At 43.0% G+C, this 10,802-nt stretch overlaps 1 protein-coding gene across 2 annotated transcripts; it reads left to right on the top strand.

Moving 5' to 3' along the window:
- The first annotated feature begins 3,528 nt into the window (after positions 1–3,528).
- On the top strand, positions 3,529–10,794 carry LOC119840220 (ring canal kelch homolog). 2 transcript variants are annotated; one of them, XM_038366733.1, is made up of 12 exons: positions 3,529–4,047; positions 5,223–5,270; positions 5,623–5,779; positions 6,198–6,332; positions 6,661–6,744; positions 7,432–7,611; positions 7,779–7,853; positions 8,067–8,126; positions 8,215–8,736; positions 9,124–9,314; positions 9,982–10,258; positions 10,630–10,794. In XM_038366733.1, the coding sequence occupies exons 1-12, from the start codon at positions 4,007–4,009 to the stop codon at positions 10,726–10,728; spliced, it is 1,869 nt and encodes a 622-aa protein (XP_038222661.1). In that variant the 5' UTR covers positions 3,529–4,006; the 3' UTR covers positions 10,729–10,794. The 2 variants fall into 2 exon arrangements, with proteins under 2 accessions (XP_038222661.1, XP_038222660.1); XM_038366732.1 differs by having other exon boundaries at positions 5,223–5,276; positions 10,630–10,792.
- The last annotated feature ends 8 nt before the right edge of the window (positions 10,795–10,802 follow it).

Below are 10,802 nucleotides of genomic sequence, written 5' to 3'. Positions count from 1 at the left end.
ATATCATTGCTAGCGGACGGCCCCGGCTTCACTCACGGCACCTTTTTTCTCTCCATAAGAACCTTTCTTCCTTAAGTAAAATTATTGCCGAATTGGTCGCGCCGATCTCGAGTTGTAGCTCGCTTAGCATCACATTTGACGATTAATTTTTAATTACCTGTAGCCTAGACTAGCTTAAGGTGGTTTGTTCGTTGATTCGCGAAGTTTCCTACCAAAATTATCCATTTTTATTTTAAGATGTCGAAATTTATACGTGTCTTATACATTATATACATTATGTTAATGCATATAAGGTATTTCTAAATAACTTTTGAATTAAATAATATAAACTAGTTACAAATTGAAACATTTTAAAAATAGAAACGAAACGATATTTCCACGATTGATAAATACATCTGGAGTGTAGACATGAATAGAATTTACTATAACAAAGACCAAACCTACAAGTGGCATAGTTTCTCAGTAAAGCGCTGTAAAAATTTACAGATTATGGGATAGTATATATCTAGTATAAAACGAAAATAATTTGTTATTTATGGCAAACTAAATCATAATAAAAATAACATTATAATTGGCAATAACATAATTGGCTTCTCATTATTTTTATACATGGATAAATGGAAAATCCGTGAAAGCTATACGTGTCCTAAACACAAGGATCCTCCAGATAACATAATAAACAGTTGGCTGGTCGGAGAGCACTCGCACCCTACCGTGCTCTTCATGTCGGCATTACTATCCCTATCAGAAACAGAACTTGTTTCATTTAAATCCCCGTCATTTAACATTAAATGAATTAGTTTCACGAAGCAATTAATGGTTGCAATTTGAATAACACACAGCATAATATGAAGTTATTATTTAATCGTACTGTGATAAATTGTAATGAGTAGGCGAAGCATACAACTATCCAGTCATTTTTAATAACTTGTCCCAGTACCGGCGGTATTGTTCGGTACTTTGTTGTCGATAATTTGGTAAATTCATAGGTAGGTAACTCTTCGAATGTCTAATTATATCTACACGTTTACTAATAATTTCTTGTTACTGAACTACGGACAACGTATTACGGACTACGGCAGGACTCATGACTGTCTCTCGAGACACGTAATCCCAGAAAACTTCTGATTCAATTTAAATGTTCAAATTCAATAAAATTCTAAGCTAAGAGGTCCTATCCTATCCTACTAAACTTTAATCCTACTTCCTACTAATATTATAAATGCGAAAGTTTGTAAGGATGTGTGTGCGTTTGTTGCTCTTTCACGCAAAAACTGCTGAACCGATTGCAATGAAATTTGGTACGTAGACAGCTGGACAACTGGAATAAAATATAGGCAACTTTTATGCCGATATTCCTACGGGATACGGACTTACGCGGGTGAAACCGCGGGGCGCAGCTAGTTTTGAATAAATCTTGTTAAAGCAAAATGATAAGGGCCTTTCGCCAAGGCAATATTATTTTATATCAGATTTCAAATCACAGTATTTTTAATAATATTTTTTAAAGAAACGTCACAAATTCCACGTAGGCATTCAATTAAAGGTTTATTAAGGTATTTTATGCGGATTTGGATGGCCGCAAAATGTAAAATGCATTTCGTGCATAAGCCGGCTCTACGGAGCACTTGTGTCCCCGGGCGGCGTCAAAAATTATAGCTTCATACATATTCATAAGCCTCGAAACTTCCAGCCGAGTTTATAATGGAGCCCCTTCCCCCGCCCGGCCGGCTCCACCTAGCAACAGTCAAAATCAGCTGACGCCTGACACCGCTGCGCCGCAACCATTCACGCCGGCCGGGGCCCTCCGCCGCGCATCCTGTCTCTGTCTATCCTCACGTGGCAACGACACGCCCCCTCTTTGTCTCTTTTATCAAACTCTGCATTTACCAACAAAAAATTGTTTTTAACTAAACATATGTTCTTATTATAGAACGATAACGTTTCGGGAAATTTTAACGTGATTAATATTGACGTGTTTCTCAAGATTAGGAACCGGCTTTTGCAAATGCAACAATCGGTTTCAGCGCACAGCTGTTTTAAATCGATGGCAATGTCCCGCTCCCTGCTCCCTGGCGCACCCCCGCCCCGCGCCGCACTCATGCATCTAGCAATGTATAGCAGATGCACGGCCCTTGCTATTAAAACAGTGAGCGTTAACACGGGGCAGCAATATTCCTTTGTTCGAGTTGCATCCCTTTCGCTTCGGCGGGGTGTGGGTGTACCGTGCGGGCCGCGGGGCACGAGGAGCGGGGGCGCGGCGGAGGGTGGCTGTTGCTAACCGCCTCATCACCTCGCTCCCGTGCACTCAGCGCCCTTGACACGAGAGGTGCACGTTGCCAAAGGGTGCAACTTTCACACAGCTTTTAGGGTACTTTGCTATTAAGTCTTTTATTTCCGTGCTTGTTACTTGTAAGCGCTTTTGAATAATTACTACTTCGGAGAGTTTTAGAGCAAAAACGTAAAAAAAGGATTGGCTAAAGAGCTACCATGTAGGAGTCTAATTATTGAGAAACATCATACAAGACGAACGAATAATTTTAGTCATGCAACCCAAAATTGTATAGTGGATGAGATACGAACTATCGTACAATAAAAATTCCTTAATATCCACCTCTCTTTTTTAAGACTAAGAGCTGATTTCTTTTGTTTTAATTAATTATCTGATACTTAACGTCTTGATGTTTCACCCACTTTTATTCCTAATTAAAATTAATTTGACTAGAGACTTAAACTGATTGCTGCGCCTTAATACTATCCTCTTTCAGCATTACAATATCTTTAAGCAGAACACTGCACAGCTTCTATTTATATAAGTTACCAGATGTCTGTCAAACAGAATATTGCTATATATCAATAATTTAATTTAGGAAATAAATAAGAATTATTCTCTGTGTAAAACCTACACGACGTTTTGTGAGCAATCAGCTGATCGCTCGCTGTAACGGGTGGTAACGGCGAGTGTTGAGCGGCGACGCAACAAATCTCATCAAAAAGCAATCAATCTCCCCTTGCTCATCAAATTTGCATGTCCGGCCCTCTCCTCGATTAACTTTCAACTTGCTGCTATGCTTCATTTGGATATGTCACGTTAGACTATAATGTAACTTGCAAGTTTAACTGTCGTAAAATAGTGACTTGGGATGCAAATTGAAGAATTATGAGATTAGCAAACTTTACGATCATCAATTAACAATTTTTTCTTAATAATGTAGTAATTTCTATACATACCTGCCATTTACATATTATAGACATGACAAAAATTATGTATAATACATATTATTATGAGCATGTAATACAATTCTCTCTCTCTCTGAAAACTAATAACTATATTTGTTTCTATTATGACTATCCCTTATTGTATATACTTATTACTATCATTAGCGATGCGACATTTATAATTTTTGTTTAAAATAGTGTAGTTGTCGATAATATATTATACATTTTTATTAATTTTGTCTGTATCGATGAAAATAGGTCTTAAATTTATATGTATGTAAGTCAAAAACAGTATATTTATTTATTTAATATTTTATTGCACACACAAGATAAAGAAACACAGAAAGAACATACAATAAAAGTAGCGATCTCTTCCAGACTAGCATACGCAATGCGTAGGGAAAAATATTAGAACATTTAAAAAAAAAACAAACAAACATTTTACATATTACACAAACGAAGTCTTAATAGAATGTTATCGTGTTAACATTAAAAATACGTAAAATGAATCATACTCGCAGTTGACAACAGTAAATTGACAGAAACATCACAACTGTCAGTGTCAGAAAGTTGTCTGTTAGTGGAATGTATTGGATTTTGCTCGAATAGTTTTTTTTCGCATTATATGCATCGATATAAACACAATGATACTGTTTAACAATATTGTAGCAGCTGAAAAGATTTTGCAATTACTGCTATGAGAGAAATCGGACTAGAATTGTAAAAAGTGGTCGTGGACTGAGATCTAGTGAGTGGTGGGCGATTGTTTTGCAACACTTAAACCACGATGGAAGGCGACAATGCAGCCCCAGAACAAGAACAAGCGGGGTAAGTTTCGCTCCATTGTCCATTTATTTTAATAATTATTACATTATTACAAACTATTTCCTTTACTATTGACAAAGGGGTGGGACCTATCAGATTCAATCAATACATTGACACTTTTTCATTATTTAAAATCCTTATATTATTAGCTCTTTCAATAATAGTTTTTTACTTATCATCATTTTAAAAAAGTTTCATCTATCTATATGAATGGATGATCTTACAATTGAAAATTTTACTGTGTGTATAGTGTTAAATAGTTATATGATAATCCTTCCACCTTCTTAATATTCAAAAATCTATATGATAATTTAATAAAGTCTTTCCTCAATGTCTGCAGGTTTGACTCTGTCGTAGACACATTAACTTTGAGCCACCTACCTCGCACTACATTAGTTCTTAAAGCTATCATTTATTATTATTATTATTTATTTGATCTACACTACACTTAAATCCATGTATTTGATATTATTTTTTCTCATTCAATTGTAATGGTATTTATTTAATTATTTTTAGTATCATATTCTTCTGCCTTCAAGTTGTTTTGGCAGAATATCAGCGTCAGGATCCCATTGACTCTGACATTTATTCTGAGCCAAGACTCTTTAAGAACATAGTACACATTTGTCTCTGTCCTGTTTTTTCCTCTGTATGTTAATTTTCCTTTATTTAATTGTTTTTATTTTGAATTCTTATGTATTTTATGTGTTCTTTTAATAAACATCTAAGCTATCTATCTGTCTATAATGAAGTTTTGCTGCTAGCTGTTTTTAGGCCACCCTTATAGATGAATAGGAGGATATTGGGCAACTAAAAGACAAAAAAAATTGTCATTAGTGCATCATACAAAGGTCACTTGTAGGCGGCACACAAACAAAACACACACACACACACATGGACACGATCTAATTTGCCCAATAGATGAGACAACAAATAATGAAGAAAGGAATCAGTGAGTGGTAGGCAGCTAATGCTGAACAATACTCAAATTCAAGAAATTTTATCAAAATGTACTTGTACAATTGAGTATATCTAAACTGGAATGCCAATTTCAAAAATTCTTTCATCATTGGAAACTGCAATTTCCCTGAGTGACATAAGCTATAATATATGTATCACAGGCGAAGCCAGAGCAAGCAGCTAGTTATGTATAATAATAAAAAATTAATAATTTCCAGTGGAGGCGGTGAGCACAGTGCGGCTGAGGGAGATGGAGACAGAGGGAGGTACAGGTGTGATTTGTTTGTTTATTTATGCTCAGTGGCATGCAATCATAGAGATAGAAGAGCACTGGATGCTTTACCACACCCAAATTAATATTTACACACAACAAAATGTAAATCAGCTCCACTTGTCTGAATTATGTTGTTCATTTTTTCATTCCCATCATATGTGGCAGTGTGCTTCTTTCTCATCTGTGGCAAGGTGCTCAATTCTCACATCACATGGCAACTGCAACATTGTGAATTTCAACATAAACACTTTCATATGATTTTTTTTTTTGTGTGTGTAAAAAAAATATTGTCATGTTTTTTTTACATTTATAACCTTAATAATTTGTGAATGTTACCCTTTCAGCATGATGGACCGTTGTCCATCGCAGTCATCGTTGGACGAGTCGTCTCAGCGGCGCGAGTCGGGCGAGCAGGAGGCGGGCGCGCAGCACGCCACGCAACTGCTGGACGCGCTGGCGCGCCTGCGCAGGGACGCGCTGCTGTGTGACGTGAGACTGCAGGTAATGGGGATTTTATCGATGTACAGGAGATAATAAGTAATAATTGTGTTTAACGAAATCTTAAAGCGCCTTTAATTTATTACATTTCAGACCATCGACATATACCATCAGAATTTGTATAGGACCCAAAAGTGGGCACCAGCTTTCAAATAAGAAGAAAATAGAAACATAATCAGTTCACCTAGTCAAATGTTCTAATGCAATAACAAAAAATAATTAAGAATTTCCTGCTTTTTGAAGTCGGTTGAAAAAATTAGTTGCATCTCCTATTGGGATATTTCTCTTTATGTTAATGAAACCAAAAAGAAATAGCATGTGAAATGTAAAGTTTTATAAATAAAAGTAATGATATGGATGTTTAGGATTATTTCGAGTGTACGCATTAACGGTTGCCGATACAGTAGTGCGACGCCCGCAGGCGCAGATCGACGGCACGTCGCGCGTGAGCGAGGGCGTGTGGGCGCACCGCGCGGTGCTGGCCGCGTGCTCGCCCTACTTCCGCGCCATGTTCACGCAGTTCACCGAGCGCACGCGCCCCACCGTCACCATACAGGTGCGCCCGCGCCCCCGCGCCCCCGCGCCCCGCGCCCCCGCGCCCCCGCGCCCCGCGCACTCACCCAACTGCGTCCCGATAGCTGCATCACAAGGAGCTATATGTTTTATTAGCTATTCACAAGGCTGGCTATTTTGTTATGTATATTAAACGAGCAGGTCCATATAGCGAGAAAATTTGATATGATTTTTTGTCTCTTGAGTTGTCTCATTATAATTAAAGTATTGAATCAATTTAAAAGTGAGTTAAGCGGCCATATTGTTGATGTCTAATTCATATTTCACCCAGGGTTCGTTAAGAACATTACATTTACACGATATTTTTGCAGAACGTTGAGCCGAGTGCTCTGGAAGCAATCATAGAGTATGTGTACAACCCGGACTCGCTCGTCATCACTGAAGACAATGTACAGGTAGGAATTTTTTTGAAAGATAGAAAAAATTCGATCACGGGGCGGGATTCGAACCCGCGTTTCTTACCTAACCGTAGCAACGCCTAGCCTCACGGCCACCCGTGATCCCGCCACAGTAATCGAATTTCTCCTAGACTTTCGGTTTCATGTGCCTAAGGGGCACCCCAAAAAAATTCTCATTTATAAAAAGAAGCATTTCAATGCTATAAAACTAAAAATTAAATGTACAGGTATTTTATCTATACATATAATAAGTAAAGATCCAGATCATTTCTTCCTCTGCCTGTCTGTCCGTTTTGAAGTTATGTTACATGGAAATTCACTTTAAGCATTGCTTGAAAATCTGAGTTCAATGCGGTTCATGCAAAAGTATAAAATAAAACTTTTCGATTAAGCGTTTTGCCACATTTAAACTAAAAGCGAGCAACACGCGAGCAACAATTAGTTACTTAATAAATACGAGAATGTAGCTAGTTATTGATTTGAAAAAAGTTGCAAATTATTCGCATCAATGGTATAGAATAGAATAGGATAATTTTTAATTCAATTTACTAACATAGTTTTTTTAAGCATATTGTTACTAACAAAATGAGTCTTGATAGTTGCTCGAATAAATGAAATTATTATTATTATTATTATTGAAGTATTCTTTTGAATTGTGCCGCGATAACCGCAACGTTGGCGCAGAGCGTGCTGTCGGGCGCGTCGCTGCTGCAGGTGGCGGGCGCGCGCGCGGCCAGCTGCGCCTTCCTCGCCGCCGCGCTGTCGCCCGACAACGCGCTCGGCATCCGCGCCTTCGCCGACCTGCACGCCTGCGCCGACCTCGCGCACTGCGCCGCCACCTTCGTGCACAAGCACTTCGTCGAGGTGACCGCACGCGCCCCGCCCCGCCCCACGCCCCACACCCCGCACACACACACACACACACCGCTACATGTACTACGACAATATATTGTGTACCTTATCTTTTTCAGATTGATAATGATAGGATAAACGACTGAAACGAACTAAACCACGCGTGCTGAACATTCCAGGTGCTGGAAACGGAGGAGTTCCTCGCGCTGGACGCCGACACGCTCGCGCAGCTGCTCGCTAGTGATCAGATCACGGTCGGTTCCTATTGTCTTTGATCACCATAAAGTTTTTTTTATAAAAAAAAATAAAAAACCAAATATACTTATTTAAAAATGTTGCTATAGTAGTAGTGCTTATAATTTGCTGATACCTTTATTTGGTTTAAACCTCCGCTAGTAGCCCGCTAACGAAGTAGGAGTTTACGTTTCTACATATGTTATATATACAATCTTTATAAACATTTCCAGGTGCCAAACGAAGAGGTGATTCTGGATGCCGTAGTGCGCTGGATGCAACACGATCCTGAGGTGCGTGTGTGCGTCGCTCGTTAGCTCACCCCATGTGGGTATGTATATTTTATTTGAGTTTTTATCAATGTGTCCACCCGCACCGCAGAGGCGGCGCGCGCGGCTGGGCGCGCTGCTGGAGCACGTGCGGCTGCCGCTGCTGCCGCAGGACGTGCTGGTGGCGCGCGCCGCCGCCGAGCCGCTGGCCAGCGCCGAGCTGCGCGTCAAGGACCTGGTGATCGAGGCGCTGTCGTACCACCTGCTGCGGCCCGAGCGGCGCGCGGCCGCGGCGCTGGGCTGCGCGCGCGCGCGCCCGCGCCAGCCGCCGCGCGCGCCCGCCGCGCTGCTGGTGGTGGGCGGCCAGGCGCCCAAGGCCGTGCGCGACGTGGAGGCGCTGGAGCTGGGCGCGGGCCGCTGGCGCGCCGCCGCCGAGCTGCCGTCGCGCCGCTGCCGCGCGGGGCTGGCGGCCGTGGGCGCGCGCCTGTACGCGGTGGGCGGCTTCAACGGCACCCTGCGCGTGCGCAGCGTCGACGTGTACGACGTGGCCGCCGACGCCTGGAGCCCGGGCCCGCCGCTGTCGGCGCGCCGCTCCACGCTCGGCGTCGCCGTCATCGGCCACGTCATCTACGCGGTGAGTATCCAAATTACCCTAAACGCCGATGAACATGTTTTTTACGCAGTTACGATATAAATATTATTCTAATAAAATTATGATTCACTTCAAATAGAAAATGCAACAAGTAAAAGTTTAAAAACTTAAACCTGACTACGTAAACTATACAGGGCGCGATATTCGATTGAGTGTGACGTTGCGTAGGCTACAAACGGCGGACAATCGAGACGCTTCTAATGATACATCATTTGTTGCTTTATGATGAGTAGTTTAAAAGTTGATGAAACAGATGAACATACGCACCTACACCAACAAGTAAAATAAAATAATTACAGTAATGTTACTACTGACAGTATTAATTTGAATGTAACCTGGCACTGGAAAGATATATGAGTGGTGGTGCAGGTGGGCGGGTTCGACGGCGCCACGGGGCTGAGCTCGGCCGAGGCGCTGGACACGCGCGAGGGCGTGTGGCGGCCGCTGGCGCCCATGAGCACGCGCCGCTCGTCCGTGGGCGTGGCCGTGCTGGACGGCAAGCTGTACGCCGTGGGCGGCTACGACGGCGCCTCGCGCCAGTGCCTCAACTCCGTCGAGAGGTGCGTCCCTCCTCTCCGTCTCTCGCTCCCTGGTCTCGCCGGGCCCGTCTTCGCGTAGATTGAGCGGGCAACTATTTATTTATTTATTAAAAACATCAATTATGTACAAACTAATACTAGAAAAAAATTACCAACTAACAAACTATTTAATAACATAACTAACTTAATCACTAATAATGTTTTCGAAATTCTTGCTAATCACCCAACGGACATGTAAAAACATCCACTTTCCCGTGGAGCTCGTTGAGAGTGCGTATCGCTCGTACGAGAGAGGACTTCGCAAACAAATTAGTTCGAGCTACAGGCACGGAGAGCAACGGAGGCTTGTGGCGCTTCTCAACGTACTGGTTTGGTGCGCACAAGTCGAGAAATTGTAGCACTCCCGGATTATGCGCAGCTCCTCGCAATAACTTTATAAAATATAGCACTATGGAGTACTCCCGTCGAACTCTTAACTCGTTGTATCCTACCATACCCTATATACCGCTACAGTTTCGCCGGGAGCGATTTTAAAGTCGGTTCAACTTTTGTTAAAAAATATTTTATTTTTACCTCTTTAGTGACCGAATGTTTCAATCGGAAACCAAAAGTGGGTCCATATATCCTTGCTGTTTTTTTGCGTGGATGGATGGCGTGTATGGCGTGTATGGCGTGTATGGCGACGCAGGTACGACCCGGCGGCGGGCGCGTGGGAGCCGGTGGCGGAGATGGGCGCGCGGCGCTCGGGCGCGGGCGTGGGCGTGGCCGGCGGCGCGCTGTACGCGCTGGGCGGCCACGACGGGCCCGCCGTGCGCCGCTCGGCCGAGCGCTTCCGGCCCGCGGACGGCTGGGCGCCCGCGCCGCCCATGGCCGCGGCGCGCCGCAACGCCGCCGTGGCCGCGCACCTGGGCCGCCTCTACGTGGTGGGCGGGGACGACGGCGCCGCCAACCTCGCCACCGTCGAGGTGCGTTTGTGGGACTCGCGATGGATGGATCACGATTTAGACGTCGAAGTTTCCAATAGTTACATTAAAAATACAAAATAAATATTAAATCCCTTCTCATCTGCTTTTATGGGTAATTCCAATACTTCAGGTTGATTACACAAAAACTTATATTTCTCATTTTTTTTACATACTGGTTTTACAGCAAAGTTGTTTCATTACCATGCATGTAAGCATGATCTCCATTCATGTAGGCAAAATGATAATAATGTGAAAGAAGAATGTTGTTAAGAAATATTTATACTTTATTAACTAATAAAGACAACACCCTAGCAATATTTGTTTCTTTAAATGATTTAGTATAATTTCAAATGGCAACGTCGCCGCCGCAGGTGTTCGACCCCACGACGGACCAGTGGACGACGCTGCCGAGCGCCATGTCGCTGGGCCGCTCGTACGCGGGCGTGGCCGTGGTGGAGCGCGCCCTCTGACCCGCGGCCGCGCCCCCGCGCGCGCCCCGCCCCGCCCCCGCGCACCCCCCGCACCCCGCGCCCGACGCAGACGA

The sequence above is a fragment of the Zerene cesonia genome, chromosome 5 (assembly GCF_012273895.1).
Source record: "Zerene cesonia ecotype Mississippi chromosome 5, Zerene_cesonia_1.1, whole genome shotgun sequence".
Classification (NCBI taxonomy): Eukaryota; Metazoa; Arthropoda; class Insecta; order Lepidoptera; family Pieridae; genus Zerene; species Zerene cesonia.
This window is presented reverse-complemented; position numbering and strand designations above follow the sequence as displayed.